The sequence below is a fragment of the Cherax quadricarinatus genome, chromosome 89, assembly GCF_038502225.1.
Source record: "Cherax quadricarinatus isolate ZL_2023a chromosome 89, ASM3850222v1, whole genome shotgun sequence".
In the NCBI taxonomy this organism is placed as follows: Eukaryota; Metazoa; Arthropoda; class Malacostraca; order Decapoda; family Parastacidae; genus Cherax; species Cherax quadricarinatus.
The window spans coordinates 10,907,613-10,925,668 of NC_091380.1; the positions used below are offsets into that span (position 1 = coordinate 10,907,613).

General features: G+C 47.5%; 1 protein-coding gene across 2 annotated transcripts in view; it reads right to left on the reverse strand.

Moving 5' to 3' along the window:
• The window catches only part of Rcd6 (Reduction in Cnn dots 6), a 136,196-nt gene that overhangs the window by 10,810 nt on the left and 107,330 nt on the right, over nucleotides 1-18,056 (reverse strand). For both annotated transcript variants that reach the window (XM_070104183.1, XM_070104182.1), the window contains one exon: nucleotides 10,978-11,073. In XM_070104183.1, the coding sequence (XP_069960284.1) occupies nucleotides 10,978-11,073 (96 nt within the window). The remainder of the gene's footprint in view (nucleotides 1-10,977; nucleotides 11,074-18,056) is intronic.

Sequence of the window (18,056 nt, forward strand, 5' to 3'; positions counted from 1 at the left end):
GGCTGGAGGCAGTGGAGATGTCATGTCTGAGGGCAATGTGTGGTGTGAATATAATGCAGAGAATTCGTAGTTTGGAAGTTAGGAGGAGGTGCGGGATTACCAAAACTGTTGTCCAGAGGGCTGAGGAAGGGTTGTTGAGGTGGTTCGGACATGTAGAGAGAATGGAGCGAAACAGAATGACTTCAAGAGTGTATCAGTCTGTAGTGGAAGGAAGGCGGGGTAGGGGTCGGCCTAGGAAAGGTTGGAGGGAGGGGGTAAAGGAGGTTTTGTGTGCGAGGGGCTTGGACTTCCAGCAGGCATGCGTGAGCGTGTTTGATAGGAGTGAATGGAGACAAATGGTTTTTAATACTTGACGTGCTGTTGGAGTGTGAGCAAAGTAACATTTATGAAGGGGTTCAGGGAAACCGGCAGGCCGGACTTGAGTCCTGGAGATGGGAAGTACAGTGCCTGCACTCTGAAGGAGGGGTGTTAATGTTGCAGTTTAAAAACTGTAGTGTAAAGCACCCTTCTGGCAAGACACTGATGGAGTGAATGATGGTGAAAGTTTTTCTTTTTCGGGCCACCCTGCCTTGGTGGGAATCGGCCAGTGTGATAATAAAAAAATAATAAATAATATTAGTCGTCAAGTTAATAAAAATTCTTCATTAATTATATAGTTTAATATAGTCAGTCTTACTGCCTTTATATTATATAAATTAAGATTATATCTTGGTATAAATCTTAGGAATGTACCTGTCAAATTTATTATGGTGCAGTTAATTATGGTGCAGTTAATTATGGTGCAGTTAATTTATTATGGTGCAGTTAATTTATTATGGTGCAGTTAATTTATTATGGTGCAGTTAATTTATTATGGTGCAGTTAATTTATTATGGTGCAGTTAATTTATTATGGTGCAGTTAATTTATTATGGTGCAGTTAATTTATTATGGTGCAGTTAATTTATTATGGTGCAGTTAATTTATTATGGTGCAGTTAATTTATTATGGTGCAGTTAATTTATTATGGTGCAGTTAATTTATTATGGTGCAGTTAATTTATTATGGTGCAGTTAATTTATTATGTTGTAGTTAATTTATTATGGTGCAGTTAATTTATTATGTTGTAGTTAATTTATTATGGTGCAGTTAATTTATTATGTTGTAGTTAATTTATTATGGTGCAGTTAATTTATTATGTTGTAGTTAATTTGATAATCAATTTAAGTCAGTAGAGTTAATGGTACAACCATAACTTTGTGATAATAACTTGATAGTTAAGAGTTAATGAAATATTTGAGTTTAGCATAGTGTGGGTATGTGGGTATGTGGGTATGTGGGTATGTGGGTGTTTACCTGGAGTTTACCTGGAGAGAGTTCCGGGGGTCAACGCCCCCGCGGCCCGGTCTGAGACCAGGCCTCCTGGTGGATCAGAGCCTGATCAACCAGGCTGTTGCTGCTGGCTGCACGCAAACCAACATACGAGCCACAGCCCGGCTGATCCGGAACTGACTTTAGGTGCTTGTCCAGTGCCAGCTTGAAGACTGCCAGGGGTCTGTTGGTAATCCCCCTTATGTGTGCTGGGAGGCAGTTGAACAGTCTCGGGCCCCTGACACTTATTGTATGGTCTCTTAACGTGCTAGTGACACCCCTGCTTTTCATTGGGGGGATGGTGCATCGTCTGCCAAGTCTTTTGCTTCCGTAGTGGGTGATTTTCGTGTGCAAGTTCGGTACTAGTCCCTCTAGGATTTTCCAGGTGTATATAATCATGTATCTCTCCCTCCTGCGTTCCAGGGAATACAGGTTTAGGAACCTCAAGCGCTCCCAGTAATTGAGGGTGTGGGGGTATGTGGGTGTGAGTATGTGGGTGTGTGGGTATGTGGGTGTGGGTATGTGGGTATGAGGGTATGTGGGTGTGTGGGTATGTGGGTGTGTGGGTATGTGGGTGTGTATGTGGGTGTGTGGGTATGTGTGTGTGGGTGTGTGGGTATGTGGGTGTGTGGGTGTGTGGGTATGTGGGTGAGTGGGTGTGTGGGTATGTGGGTGTGTGGGTGTGTGGGTATGTGGGTATGTGGGTATGTGGGTGTGTGGGTATGTGGGTGTGTGGGTGTGTGGGTATGTGGGTGTGTGGGTATGTGGGTGTTTGGGTGTGTGGGTATGTGGGTGTGTGGGTGTGTGGGTGTGTGGGTATGTGGGTGTGTGGGTGTGTGGGTATGTGGGTGTGTGGGTATGTGGGTGTTTGGGTGTGTGGGTATGTGGGTGTGTGGGTGTGTGGGTATGTGGGTGTGTGGGTATGTGGGTGTGTGGGTGTGGGTATGTGGGTGTGTGGGTATGTGGGTGTGGGTATGTGGGTGTGTGGGTATGTGGGTGTGTGGGTATGTGGGTATGTGGGTGTGTGGGTGTGTGGGTATGTGGGTGTGTGGGTATGTAGGTGTGTGTAGGTGTGGGTGTGTGGGTATGTGGGTGTGGGTATATGGGTGTGTGGGTATGTGGGTGTGTGGGTATGTAGGTGTGTTGGTATGTGGGTGTGTGGGTATGTCGTGTGTGGGTATGTGGGTGTGTGGGTATATGGGTATGTGGGTGTGTGGGTATGTGGATGTGTGGGTATGTGGGTATGTACTCACCTATTTGTACTCACCTAGTTGAGGTTGCAGGGGTCGAGTCCAAGCTCCTGGCCCCGCCTCTTCACTGTGGGTGTGTGGGTATGTGGGTTTGTGGGTATGTGGGTGTGGGTATGTGGGTGTATGGGTACATGGGTGTGGGTATGTGGGTGTGTGGGTTTGTGGGTGTGGGTGTGTGGGAATGTGGGTATGTGGGTGTGTGGGTATGTGGGTATGAGGGTGTGTGGGTATGTGGGTGTGTGGGTATGTGGGTGTGTATGTGGGTGTATGGGTAGGTGGGTGTGTGGGTATGTGGGTGTGTGGGTGTGTGGGTATGTGGTGTGTGGGTATGTAGGTGTGTGGGTATGTGGGTGTGTGGGTATGTGGGTGTGTGGGTATGCATGTGTATGGGTATGTGGGTGTGGGGGTATGTGGGTGTGAGTATGTGGGTGTGTGGGTGTGGGTATGTGGGTGTGTGGGTATGAGGGTATGTGGGTGTGTGGGTATGTGGGTGTGTATGTGGGTGTGTGGGTATGTGGGTGTGTGGTTATGTGGGTAGGTGGGTGTGTGGATATGTGGGTGTGTGGGTATGTGGTAGGTGGGCGTGTGGGTATGTGGGTAGGTGGGCGTGTGGGTGTGTGGGTATGTGGGTGTGTGGGTATGTGGGTATGTGGGTGTGTGGGTGTGGGTATGTGGGTGAGTGGGTATGTGGGTAGGTGGGTGTGGGTGTGTGGGTTTGGGTATGTGGGTGTGTGGGTGGGTGGGCGTGTGGGTATGTGGGTGTGTGGGTATGTGGGTGTGGGTAGGTGGGTATGTGGGTGATGATGGTAGTGTGGGTAGGTGGGTATGTGGGTGTGTGGGTATGTGGGCGTGTGGGTATGTGGATGTGTGGGTAGGTGGGTGTGTGGGTATGTGAGTAGGTGGGTGTGTGGGCGTGTGGGTAGGTGGGTGTGGGTAGGTGGGTGTGTGGGTATGTGGGTGTGTGGGTAGGTGGGGCTGTGGGTATGTGGGTGTGTGGGTATGTTGGTATGTGGGTGTGTGGGTAGGTGGGTGTGTGGGTAGGTGGGTATGTGGGTGTGTGGGTTATGTGGGTGTGTGGGTATGTGGGTGTGTGGGTATGTAGGTGTGTGGGTGTGTGGGTAGGTGGGTGTGTGGGTAGGTGGGTATGTGGGTGTGTGTGTATGTGGGTGTGTGGGTATGTGGGTAGGTGGGTGTGTGGGTATGTGGGTAGGTGGTTGTGGTGGTGTGGGTGTGTGGGTATGTGGTTAGGTAGGCGTGTGGGTGTGTGGGTAGGTGGGTGTGTGGGTATGTGGGTAGGTGGGTGTGGTTATGTGGGTGTGTGGGTAGGTGGGCGTCTGGGTGTGTGGTTATGTGAGTATGTGGGTGTGTGGGTAGGTGGGTGTGGCTATGTGGGTGTGGGTATGTGGGTAGGTGGGTGTGTGGGTATGTGGGTATGTGGGTGTGTGGGTATGTGGGTAGGTGGGTGTGTGGGTATGTGGGTGTGTGGGTAGGTGGGCGTGTGGGTGTGTGGGTATATGGGTATGTGGGCGTGTGTGTATGTGGGTGTGTGGGTATGTGGGTGTGGGTGTGTGGCCATGTGGGTGTGTGGCCATGTGGGTGTGTGGCCATGTGGGTGTGTGGCCATGTGGGTGTGTGGCCATGTGGGTGTGTGGCCATGTGGGTGTGTGGCCATGTGGGTGTGTGGGTGTGGGTTTGTGGGTGTGTGGGTGTGTGGGTATGTGGGTGTGTGGGTTTGTGGGTATGTGGGTGTGGGTATGTGGGTGTGTGTATGTGGGTGTGTGGGTAGGTGGGCGTGTGGGTAGGTGGGTGTGTGGGTATGTTGGTGTGTGGGTATGTGGGTGTGTGGGTAGTTGGGTGTGTGGGTAGGTGGGTGTGTGGGTATGTGGGTGTGGGTAGGTGGGTGTGTGGGTGTGTGGGTATGTCGGTGTGTGGGTAGGTGGGCGTGTGGGTAGATGGGTGTGTGGGTATGTGGGTGTGTGGGTAGGTGGATGTGCGGGTAGGTAGGTGTGTGGGTATGTGGGTGTGTGGGTATGTGGGTGTGTGGGTAGGTGGGCGTGTGCGTAGGTGGGCGTGTGGGTAGGTGGGTGTGTGGGTAGGTGGGCGTGTGGGTAGGTGGGTATGTGGGTGTGTAGGTAGGTGGGTGTGTGGGTAGGTGGGTGGTTATGTGGGTGTGTGGGTAGGTGGACGTGTGGGTAGGTGGGTGTGTGGGTATGTGGGTGTGTGGGTAGGTGGGTGTGTGCGTATGTGGGTGTTTGGGTATGTGGGTGTGTGAGTAGGTGGGTGTGGGTATGTGGGTGTGTGGGTAGGTGGGTGTGTGGTTAGGTGGGTGTGTGGGTAGGTGGGCGTGAGGGTAGGTGGGCGTGTCAGAAGGTGGGTGTGTGGGTAGGTGGGCGTGTGGGTAGGTGGGCGTGTTGGTAGATGGGTGTGTGGGTAGGTGGGCGTGAGGGTAGGTGGGTGTGTGGGTAGGTGGGCGTGTGGGTAGATGGGTGTGTGGGTAGGTGGGTGTGTGGGTAGGTAAGTGTGTGGGTAGGTGGGCGTGTGGGTTGGTGGGTGTGTGGGTAGGTGGGTGTGTGGGTAGTTGGGTGTGTGGGTAGGTGGGCGTGTGGGTAGGTGGGTATGTGGGTGTGTGGGTATGTAGGTGTGTGGGTGTGTGGGTATGTGGGTGTGTGGGTATGTGGGTATGTGGGTGTGTGTGTATGTGGGTGTGTGGGTATGTGGGTAGGTTGGTGTGTGGGTATGTGGGTAGGTGGTTGTGGTGGTGTGTGTATGTGGTTAGGTAGGCATGTGGGTATGTGGGTATGTGGGTAGGTGGGTGTGTGGGTATGTGGGTAGGTGGGTGTGGTTATGTGGGTGTGTGGGTTGGTGGGCGTCTGGGTAGGTGGGTGTGAGTGTGTGGGTATTTGGGTACGTGGGTGTGTGGGTATGTGGGTAGGTGGGCGTGTGGGTATGTGGTTATGTGGGTATGTGGGTGTGTGGGTAGGTGGGTGTGTGGGTGTGGGTATGTGGGTAGGTGGGTGTGTGGGTATGTGGGTGTGTGGGTAGGTGGGTGTGTGGGTAGGTGGGCGTGTGGGTATGTGGGTGCGTGGGTATATGGGTATGTGGGCGTGTGTGTATGTGGGTGTGTGGGTATGTGGGTGTGGGTATGTGGGTGTGTGGGCATATGGGTATGTGGGTGTGTGGGTATGTGGGTGTGTGGGTATGTGGGTGTGGGTATGTGGGTGTGTGGGTATGTGGGTGTGTGGGTGTGGGTTTGTGGGTATGTGGGTGTGTGGGTATGTGGGTGTGGGTATGTGGGTGTGTGGGTGTGGGTATGTGGGTGTGTGGGTATGTGGGTGTGTGGGTAGGTGGGCGTGTGGGTAGGTGGGTGTGTGGGTATGTGAGTGTTTGGGTGTGTGGGTATGTTGGTGTGTGGGTATGTGGGTGTGTGGGTAGTTGGGTGTGTGGGTAGGTGGGTGTGTGGGTATGTGGGTGTGGGTAGGTGGGTGTGTGGGTATGTCGGTGTGTGGGTAGGTGGGCGTGTGGGTAGATGGGTGTGTGGATATGTGGGTGTGTGGGTAGGTGGATGTGCGGGTAGGTAGGTGTGTGGGTATGTGGGTGTGTGGGTAGGTGGGCGTGTGGGTAGGTGGGCGTGTGGGTAGGTGGGTGTGTGGGTATGTGGGTGTGTGGGTAGGTGGGCGTGTGGGTAGGTGGGTATGTGGGTGTGTAGGTAGGTGGGTGTGTGGGTAGGTGGGTGGTTATGTGGGTGTGTGGGTAGGTGGACGTGTGGGTAGGTGGGTGTGTGGGTATGTGGGTGTGTGGGTAGGTGGGTGTGTGCGTATGTGGGTGTTTGGGTATGTGGGTGTGTGAGTAGGTGGGTGTGGGTATATGGGTGTGTGGGTAGGTGGGTGTGTGGTTAGGTGGGTGTGTGGGTAGGTGGGCGTGAGGGTAGGTGGGCGTGTCAGAAGGTGGGTGTGTGGGTAGGTGGGCGTGTGGGTAGGTGGGCGTGTGGGTAGATGGGTGTGTGGGTAGGTGGGCGTGAGGGTAGGTGGGTGTGTGGGTAGGTGGGCGGTTGGGTAGATGGGTGTGTGGGTAGGTGGGTGTGTGGGTAGGTAAGTGTGTGGGTAGGTGGGCGTGTGGGTTGGTGGGTGTGTGGGTAGGTGGGTGTGTGGGTAGTTGGGTGTGTGGGTAGGTGGGCGTGTGGGTAGGTGGGTGTGTGGGTATGTGGGTGTTTCGGTAGGTGGGTGTGTGTAGGTGGGTAGGTGGGTGTGTAGGTATATGGGTGTGTATGTGGGTATGTGGGTGTGTGGGTAGGTGGGTATGTGATTATGTGGGTGTGTGGGTAGGTGGGTGTGTGGGTAGGTGGGTATGTGGGTGTGCGGGTAGGTGGGTATGTGGATGTGTGGGTAGGTGGGTATATGGGTAGGTGGGTAGATGGGTAGGTGGGTATGTGGTTGTGTGGGTAGGTGGGTATATGGGTAGGTGGGTGTGTGGGTATATGGGTAGGTGGGTAGATGGGTAGGTGGGTATGTGGGTGTGTGGGTAGGTAGGTATGTATCGGTATATGGGTATGTGAGAAGGTGGATATGTGGGTGTGTGTGGGTATGTGGGTAGGTGGGTATGTGGGTAGGTGGGTGTGGTTAGGTGGGTATGTGGGTGTGTGGGTAGATGTGTAGGTGGGTGTGTGGGTAAGTGGGTGTGTGGGTAGGTGGGTGTGGTTATGTGGGTGTGTGGGTGTGTGGGTAGGTGGGTATATTGGTATGTGGGTAGATGTGTAGGTGGGTATGTGGGTGTGTGGGTAAGTGGGTGTGTGGGTAGGTGTGTATTTGGGTAGGTGGGTAGATAGGTATGTGGGTGTGTGGGTAGGTGGTGTGTGGGTAGGTTGGTATGTGGGTAGGTGGGTGTGTGGGTAGGTGGGTATGTGGGTAGGTGGGTATGTGTGTGGGTAGGTGGGTGTGTGGGTATGTGGGTAGGTGGTGTGTGGGTAGGTGGGTGTGTGGGTAGGTTGGTATGTGGGTAGGTGGGTATGTGGGTGTGTGGGTATGTGGGTGTGGGTATGTGGGTAGGTTAGTATGTGGGTAGGTGAGTATGTGGGTAGGTGAGTATGTGGGTGTGTGGGTATGTGGGTAGGTGAGTATGTGGGTAGGTGGGTATGTGTGTGGGTACGTGAGTATGTGGGTAGGTGAGTATGTGGGTGTGCATATGTGGGTAGGTGAGTATGTGGGTAGATGGGTAGGTTGGTGTGGGTAGGTGGGTATGTGGGTGTGTGGGTAGGTGGGTGTGGGTAGGTGGGTATGTGTGTGTGTACTCACCTAGTTGTACTCACCTAGTTGAGGTTGCGGGGGTCGAGTCCGAGCTCCTGGCCCCACCTCTTCACTGGTCGCTACTAGGTCACTCTCCCTGAACCATGAGCTTTATCATACCTCTGCTTAAAGCTATGTATGGATCCTGCCTCCACTACATCGCTTCCCAAACTATTCCACTTCCTGACTACTCTGTGGCTGAAGAAATACTTCCTAACATCCCTGTGATTCATCTGTGTCTTGAACTTCCAACTGTGTCCCCTTGTTGCTGTGTCCCATCTCTGGAACATCCTGTCCTTGTCCACCTTGTCAATTCCTCTCAGTATTTTGTATGTCGTTATCATGTCCTCCCTATCTCTCCTGTCCTCCAGTGTTGTCAGGTTGATTTCCCTTAACCTCTCCTCGTAGGACATACCTCTTAGCTCTGGGACTAGTCTTGTTGCAAATCTTTGCACTTTCTCTAGTTTCTTTACATGCTTGGCTAGGTGTGGGTTCCAAACTGGTGCCGCATACTCCAATATGAGCCTAACATACACGGTGTACAGGGTCCTGAACGATTCCTTATTAAGATGTCGGAATGCTGTTCTGAGGTTTGCTAGGCGCCCATATACTGCAGCAGTTATTTGGTTGATGTGCGCTTCAGGAGATGTGCCTGGTGTTATACTCACCCCAAGATCTTTTTCCTTGAGTGATGTTTGTAGTCTCTGGCCCCCTAGACTGTACTCCGTCTGCGGTCTTCTTTGCCCTTCCCCAATCTTCATGACTTTGCACTTGGTGGGGTTCAACTCTAGGAGCCAATTGCTGGACCAGGTCTGCAGCCTGTCCAGATCCCTTTGTAGTTCTGCCTGGTCTTCCATCGAATGAATTCTTCTCATCAACTTCAAGTCATCTGCAAACAGAGACACTTCGGAGTCTATTCCTTCCGTCATGTCGTTCACAAATACCAGAAACAGCACTGGTCCTAGGATTGACCTCTGTGGGACCCCACTGGTCACAGGTGCCCACTCTGACACCTCGCCACGTACCATGAATCGCTTCTGTCTTCCTGACAAGTATTCCCTGATCCATTGTAGTGCCTTCCCTGTTATCCCTGCTTGGTCCTCCAGTTTTTGCACTAATCTCTTGTGTGGAACTGTGTCAAACGCCTTCTTGCAGTCCAAGAAAATGCAGTGTGTGGGTAGGTGGGTATGTGGTTAGGTGGGTATGTGGGTGTGTGGGTAGGTGGGTGTGTGGGTATGTGGGTAGATGGGTATATGGGTGTGGGTACATGGGTAGGTGGGTATGTAGGTAGGTGGGTATGTGGGTGTGTAGGGGGTGGGTATGTGCATAGGTGGGTATGTTTGTTATTGACAGATGAGATGATCTTTCAGTATAGCCCTTTATGTACATTGTATTATCCCACAGTGTGAGACGGACACGAGGAATGTCAGGAAGTGTATTGTGCCTCGTGTTATGCCTGTGTTGTGTTGTAGCTCTCTAGGAGAAGTTTGAGTGGAGGGTTCATATTGGAGTTTATTGTTTTGTATATATACTAAGTACAGTAATAAGTGTGTATATTATATATATTATCAGACCCTGATCCACCATGAGGCCTGGTCTCAGACCGAGCCACAGGGGCGTTGACCCCTGAAAACTTCTCCAGGTAAACTCCAGGTATTAAGTAGTTCATGTTTTTGAAGACTCGTGGTGTGTTGTCTGGCACAGGAGTTTGTAATCATCTGTATTAAAGGTAGATCTCCAAGCACAAATACCATAGGTGAGGTGAGGGTATATTAGAGAGTAATAAAAGGTAAGGAGGGCCCTTTGGGGTACATAGTATCGTATCTTGGAAAGGATACCACAATTTCTCATGGTTGTCATCTTTGAAAGTGAGATCCTCTGACATTATCACTCCCAGGTCTTTCACATTATAGTTTTTTCACTGTATTGTGTGGTTGGTATTTACTTTATACTCCGATATAGTTTTAATTTCCTCGAGTTTTCCATATCAGAGTAATGGAAATTTGTCTTCAGTGAAATTCATATTTTCTGAGGCCCATTTATAGATTTGGTTGATGTCCGCCTGGAGTCTTGGTATATACACCAGACATACCCTAGTATACACACTTGGTATATACACCAGACATACCCTAGTATACACACTTGGTATATACACCAGACATACCCTAATATACACACTTGGTATGTACACTAGACATACCCTAGTATACACACTTGGTATATACACCAGACATACCCTAGTATACACACTTGGTATATACACCAGACATACCCTAGTATACACACTTGGTATATACACCAGACATACCCTAGTATACACACTTGGTATATACACCAGACATACCCTAGTATACACACTTGGTATATACACCAGACATACCCTAGTATACACACTTGGTATATACACCAGACATACCCTAATATACACACTTGGTATATACACTAGTATACACTAATATACACACTAGATATACACTAGTATACACACTTGGTATATACACTAGACATACACTAGTATATACACTAGACATACGATAGTATTCACACTTCATAAATACACATACTAGACATACACTAGTATACACACTTGGTATATACACTAGACATACACTAGTATACACACTAGATATACCCTAGTATACACACTTGGTATATACACAAAATATACACTATTATACACACTTATATACACACTAAACATACAGTAGTATACACTAATATACACACTAGACATACACTAGTATACACACTAGACATACCATAGTATACACACCTGATAAATACACATACTAGACATACACATTTGGTATATACACATCTAGTGTATATATCAAGTTAAGTTTATTTTACAAACTAAAAACAAGAATATTTCTTTGTTATTAAAGTAATAATAATGTGAATTTAAATTACATGTAATTTTTTATTAATAATACACAATAATAATAATAATAATAATAATAATAATAATAATAATAATAATAAATTACAATTATAATTATAATAACAAAGGGGGTATGTACTCCCAGTATATAAAAGGACAGAAAGGGTGGTGTGTACTCACCAGTATATAAGAGGACAGAGAGAGTGGTGTCTACTCACCATGCCAGGTTGTTGTTGTGTCTTCAGAGTGTAGCAACAGTTAGGTTGATCCCGCCACTCAACATACACACTCTGCACACACAACACACACCACAACTGACATAAACAACAATTATTATAATCAAAAAGAAGCACTAAACCCGCTAGGGTTACATATACAAACAAAATATTCATCACATAAAAATCTTGTGTAACCATGAAACACGAAAACAATCAATGGCTCATTTGACACAGCATTTGAAAATAGATTGGTACCTCGGTATTCGTTCTTAATCCGTTCCAGGACCTTGGACGTATACCGAACGAATTTTCCCATAAGAAATATAAGGAAAACGATTAATCCGTTCCCATAAAAAAAAACTTTTGTTATTGGCATATTATACATTGATGGGGTTGTATAAAATAATTTAAACACTGCTTGATACTAAAATATGTAATTTAAATGCTGCTTAATACTAAAATATGTAATTTAAATGCTGCTTAATACTAAAATATGTAATTTAAATGCTGCTTAATACTAAAATATGTAATTTAAATGCTGCTTAATACTAAAATATGTAATTTAAATGCTGCTTAATACTAAAATATGTAATTTAAATACTGCTTAATACTAAAATACATACATAAATACAAAAGAATTAGATGAAATAAATGCAAATATAAGCTCACTTTACTGAAAAGAGCAGAGTGCCTCCTAGGATAGTGCTAAGAAGGGAGGAGGAGGAAATGTTGTTGTTTGGAAGGAGAGTCCCCTTCTCTTTTTCCCTATTTGGACCTGGTTGAAGCTCACCAGGTTTGACTTTTACTCAAAATCTGTCCAATGAACTTTGTTTTTGCCTTCTCCTCAGGATGTTTTGGAAATGTGGCACTGTCTGGTCATTCTAGACAATGCTATATCAGCTTTGTTGGGGTGGTAATTCTCTGCAAAGTTTTTGACGTTCATGAACTAGGGCCTTCCTCTTGAGCCTGAAGAGACTGCATCCATCTTAGTCTTGTGCCCCTCCACATCACCATCACTCCCACCTTTCATCCGGACTCTCTCATTGACTTTTTGACAACGACTGACTTACTTCACAAATTCTGATACTTTCAGCCCTTTCTACTTGTATCTCTTGCTACCCTCTACCCCCGTACTATCCCCTGCCCCGCTGTTTTCCGTAACCTGCTGATCATCTCCCCTCCCTTCTGCCATCCAATTCCCTTGCTTCCTTCCCTACCCTGCAGCGCTGTATAGCCCTTGTGGCTTAGCGCTTCTTTTTGATTATAATAATAATAATAATAATCACCATCACTCACATCCAGACCTCTGGACCCTCTCAGAGAGACACTATAGACACAGCCTCAAAGTCCCTTTCAGCCACTGCTTCTGTCCACAAATTCCTCCGAGCAGATTTCATTGTTCTATATGCAACTTCCTGTCAGGCTTTGTCAGTGACAGTTATGCAATGGGCGATCTTTCCAAAACTCTGTCAAAGGTCACTTCAAAGCACCTCTGGAATAGTGCTTTAGTGTAGAGTTTCTTGAAATTACTGCAAGCTTGGAGGGTCATGTAAGCTTGGAGGGTGAGCTGGAGCACTGTCATGCAAGCTTGGAGGGTGAACTGGAGCACTGTCTGCAAGCTTGGAGGGTGAGCTAGAGCACTGTCATGCAAGCTTGGAGGGTGAGCTGGAGCACTGTCATGCAAGCTTGGATGGTGAGCTGGAACACTGTCATGCAAGCTTGGAGGGTGAGCTGGAGCACTGTCATGCAAGCTTGGAGGGTGAGCTGGAGCACTGTCATGCAAGTTTGGAGGGTGAGCTGGAGCACTGTCATGCAAGCTTGGAGGGTGAGCTGGAACACTGTCATGCAAGCTTGGAGGGTGAGCTGGAGCACTGTCATGCAAGCTTGGAGGGTGAGCTGGAGCACTGTCATGCAAGCTTGGATGGTGAGCTGGAACACTGTCATGCAAGCTTGGAGGGTGAGCTGGAGCACTGTCATGCAAGCTTGGAGGGTGAGCTGGAGCACTGTCATGCAAGCTTGGAGGGTGAGCTGGAGCACTGTCATGCAAGCTTGGAGGGTGAGCTGGAACACTGTCATGCAAGCTTGGAGGGTGAGCTGGAGCACTGTCATGCAAGCTTGGAGGGTGAGCTGGAGCTCTGTCATGCAAGCTTGGAGGGTGAGCTGGAGCACTGTCATGCAAGCTTGGAGGGTGAGCTGGAACACTGTCATGCAAGCTTGGAGGGTGAGCTGGAACATTGTCCATTATGAGGAGGGCCTTCAGAGGCAGGTTCTTCTCCTCTAAATAACTTTTTTTTCACTTGGCCTAAACACAACATTAAACCATTTGCTGAAATATTCTCTGGTAGTGCGGTGTCGTGACTCATTTTGAGCCCTGATCCACCGGGAGGCCTGGTCGTGGACTGGGCCGCGGGGGCGTTGACCCCCAGAATAACCTCCAGGTAGACTCCAAGTATACAAGTTCTAGCACTTGAGTTGTATTCCAAACAAAGGTCGTATACCAAGCATAAATGTTCACGTCCAAACAGGACGTATACCAAGTTGGACTTATTCCAAAGTGGGTGTATACCGAGGTACCACTGTAATAATAATAATGAGTGGTGATGACTTAAGAGGAAGGTGGAGAGATGTTAGTGTTTGAAAAAGGTTGTCATCTTCCATAAAACATCAGGTAACTGTACGTCTGGTGTTTTTTCTGTGTTCAGCAGCACTTGAAGGTGGTGGAGATTCACTAACATTTGATTTGTAATAAAGTTGGTAGAATTACCGACAATATGTAAAGTAAAAGGACACAAGTGCAACTAATTTGACATTTTATTGTGGCAACGTTTCGCTCTCCAGGAGAGCGAAACGTTGCCACAATAAAATGTCACATTAGTTGCACTTGTGTCCTTTTACTTAAACATTTGATTTGTTTTCTTGCCAAAAAAGCTGTCCAATGTTCTCTGCTTTTAGCGACTTCAAAATTTTTCTCCCCTCAAGGAAGGCTCCTTGATGCTGATGAGGGGCTCTTGATCTAGGGAACTGGATCTGTGCTCCAGTTCCCTGATTAAGCCTAAATACCTTCCACCCCCACAGGTGCTGTATAATCCTACAGGTTTAGTGCTTCCCCCTTGACTATAATAATAATATTTTTTTCTAAAGTGGTCAGCAACATTATCATTGAACTTGTTGAGGCTCCTGTTCACAACAGTAATGTTAGGATGCCATTTTTTTCACCAGGCTCTGTCTGTCAGCCCATTGGTTACACAGTTCCTTCATTTCTGCAGTGGAATGTTGCCGTTATTGCTTCTCTCCTCTGAAGAAGAAATTTCCTCAACCATTTCTTCTTGCTGCTCCTTCTGTGGGTCTTGAAGTTCTTCTGTGGTGAGCACATTCTTGTGATCCTCCATCAACTCCTCTACATCCTTATCATCCATTTTCAAACCCATGGACTGGCCCAGGGAAACAATATTCTTTGCTACAAGCTCTGCCTGAAAGCCATCAAAATCTTTGACACAGAGAGGCAAAGCTGAAACTTCCCACCGACTTTGTTTATTATCCTTCAACTCTAGAGGATATTAAAATGTTTCTTTTCAAAATTTCTTAAGTCTAAACTCTGTTTCAGGTCACTTTAAAGCATCTTTTAAACAGTGCTTTTGTGTAAAGTTTCTTAAGACTGAAAATTACCTGCTGGTCCATGAGTTGGATAAGAGGAGATAAGGGGCCAAGAACTTCACTTTAATAAAGCCGTATTCATCCACCAAATTTTCCTCCAGCAGCCTGGCGGGTGAGCAGAAACATTGTCCATAGAAGGTCAGGTCAACAACACCAGTACTAACACTACACCAGTACTTAAACCAGTACTCATGTTAAGAGTGGCTCTCGCAACATAGGTCAGGTCAACTACACCAGTACTAACACTACACCAGTAGTAACACCAATACTCATGTTAAGAGTGGCTCTCACAACATAGAAGGTCAGGTCAACTACACCAGTACTAACACTACACCAGTAGTAACACCAGTACTTATGTTAAGAGTGGCTCTCACAACATAGAAGGTCAGGTCAATTACACCAGTACTAACACTACACCAGTAGTAACACCAGTACTCACGTTAAGAGTGGCTCTCGCAACATAGAAGATCAGGTCAACTACACCAGTACTAATACTACACCAGTACTTACACCAGTACTCACGTTAAGAGTGGCTCTCGCAACATAGAAGGTCAGGTCAACTACACCAGTACTAATACTACACCAGTACTTATACCAGTACTCACGTTAAGAGTGGCTCTCACAACATAGAAGGTCAGGTCAACTACACCAGTACGAACACTACACCAGTAGTAACACCAGTACTCACGTTAAGAGTGGCTCTCACAACACAGAAGGTCAGGTCAACTACACCAGTACTAACACTACACCAGTAGTAACACCAGTACTCACGTTAAGAGTGGCTCTCACAACACAGAAGGTCAGGTCAACTACACCAGTACTAACACTACACCAGTAGTAACACCAGTACTCACGTTAAGAGTGGCTCTCACAACATAGAAGGTCAGGTCAACAACACCAGTAGTAACACCAGTACTCACGTTAAGAGTGGCTCTCACAACATAGAAGGTCAGGTCAACTACACCAGTACTAACACTACACCAGTAGTAACACCAGTACTCACGTTAAGAGTGGCTCTCACAACACAGAAGGTCAGGTCAACTACACCAGTACTAACACTACACCAGTAGTAACACCAGTACTCACGTTAAGAGTGGCTCTCACAACATAGAAGGTCAGGTCAACAACACCAGTAGTAACACCAGTACTCACGTTAAGAGTTGCTCTCACAACATAGAAGGTCAGGTCAACTACACCAGTACTAACACTACACCAGTAGTAACACCAGTACTCACGTTAAGAGTGGCTCTCACAACATAGAAGGTCAGGTCAACTACACCAGTACTAACACTACACCAGTAGTAACACCAGTACTCACGTTAAGAGTGGCTCTCACAACATAGAAGGTCAGGTCAACAACACCAGTACTAACACTACACCAGTAGTAACACCAGTACTCACGTTAAGAGTGGCTCTCACAACATAGAAGGTCAGGTCAACAACACCAGTAGTAACACTACACCAGTAGTAACACCTGTACTCACGTTAAGAGTGGCTCTCACAACATAGAAGGTCAGGTCAACTACACCAGTACTAACACTGCACCAGTAGTAACACCAGTACTCACGTTAAGAGTGGCTCTCACAACATAGAAGGTCAGGTCAACTACACCAGTACTAACACTACACCAGTAGTAACACCAGTACTCACGTTAAGAGTGGCTCTCACAACATAGAAGGTCAGGTCAACTACACCAGTACTAACACTACACCAGTAGTAACACCAGTACTCACGTTAAGAGTGGCTCTCACAACATAGAAGGTCAGGTCAACAACACCAGTACTAACACTACACCAGTAGTAACACCAGTACTCACGTTAAGAGTGGCTCTCACAACATAGAAGGTCAGGTCAACTACACCAGTACTAACACTACACCAGTAGTAACACCAGTACTCACGTTAAGAGTGGCTCTCACAACATAGAAGGTCAGGTCAACAACACCAGTACTAACACTACACCAGTAGTAACACCAGTACTCACGTTAAGAGTGGCTCTCACAACATAGAAGGTCAGGTCAACAACACCAGTAGTAACACTACACCAGTAGTAACACCTGTACTCACGTTAAGAGTGGCTCTCACAACATAGAAGGTCAGGTCAACTACACCAGTACTAACACTGCACCAGTAGTAACACCAGTACTCACGTTAAGAGTGGCTCTCACAACATAGAAGGTCAGGTCAACTACACCAGTACTAACACCACACCAGTAGTAACACCAGTACTCACGTTAAGAGTGGCTCTCACAACATAGAAGGTCAGGTCAACTACACCAGTACTAACACTACACCAGTAGTAACACCAGTACTCACGTTAAGAGTGGCTCTCAGAACATAGAAGGTCAGGTCAACAACACCAGTAGTAACACTACACCAGTAGTAACACCTGTACTCACGTTAAGAGTGGCTCTCACAACATAGAAGGTCAGGTCAACTACACCAGTACTAACACTACACCAGTAGTAACACCAGTACTCACGTTAAGAGTGGCTCTCACAACATAGAAGGTCAGGTCAACAACACCAGTAGTAACACCAGTACTCACGTTAAGAGTGGCTCTCACAACATAGAAGGTCAGGTCAACTACACCAGTACTAACACTACACCAGTAGTAACACCAGTACTCACGTTAAGAGTGGTTCTCACAACATAGAAGGTCAGGTCAACAACACCAGTAGTAACACTACACCAGTAGTAACACCTGTACTCACGTTAAGAGTGGCTCTCACAACATAGAAGGTCAGGTCAACTACACCAGTACTAACACTACACCAGTAGTAACACCAGTACTCACGTTAAGAGTGGCTCTCACAACATAGAAGGTCAGGTCAACAACACCAGTAGTAACACCAGTACTCACGTTAAGAGTGGCTCTCACAACATAGAAGGTCAGGTCAACTACACCAGTACTAACACTACACCAGTAGTAACACCAGTACTCACGTTAAGAGTGGCTCTCACAACATAGAAGGTCAGGTCAACAACACCAGTAGTAACACTACACCAGTAGTAACACCTGTACTCACGTTAAGAGTGGCTCTCACAACATAGAAGGTCAGGTCAACTACACCAGTACTAACACTACACCAGTAGTAACACCAGTACTCACGTTAAGAGTGGCTCTCACAACATAGAAGGTCAGGTCAACAACACCAGTACTAACACTACACCAGTAGTAACACCTGTACTCACGTTAAGAGTGGCTCTCACAACATAGAAGGTCAGGTCAACTACACCAGTACTAACACTACACCAGTAGTAACACCTGTACTCACGTTAAGAGTGGCTCTCACAACATAGAAGGTCAGGTCAACTACACCAGTACTAACACTACACCAGTAGTAACACCAGTACTCACGTTAAGAGTGGCTCTCACAACATAGAAGGTCAGGTCAACTACACCAGTACTAACACTACACCAGTA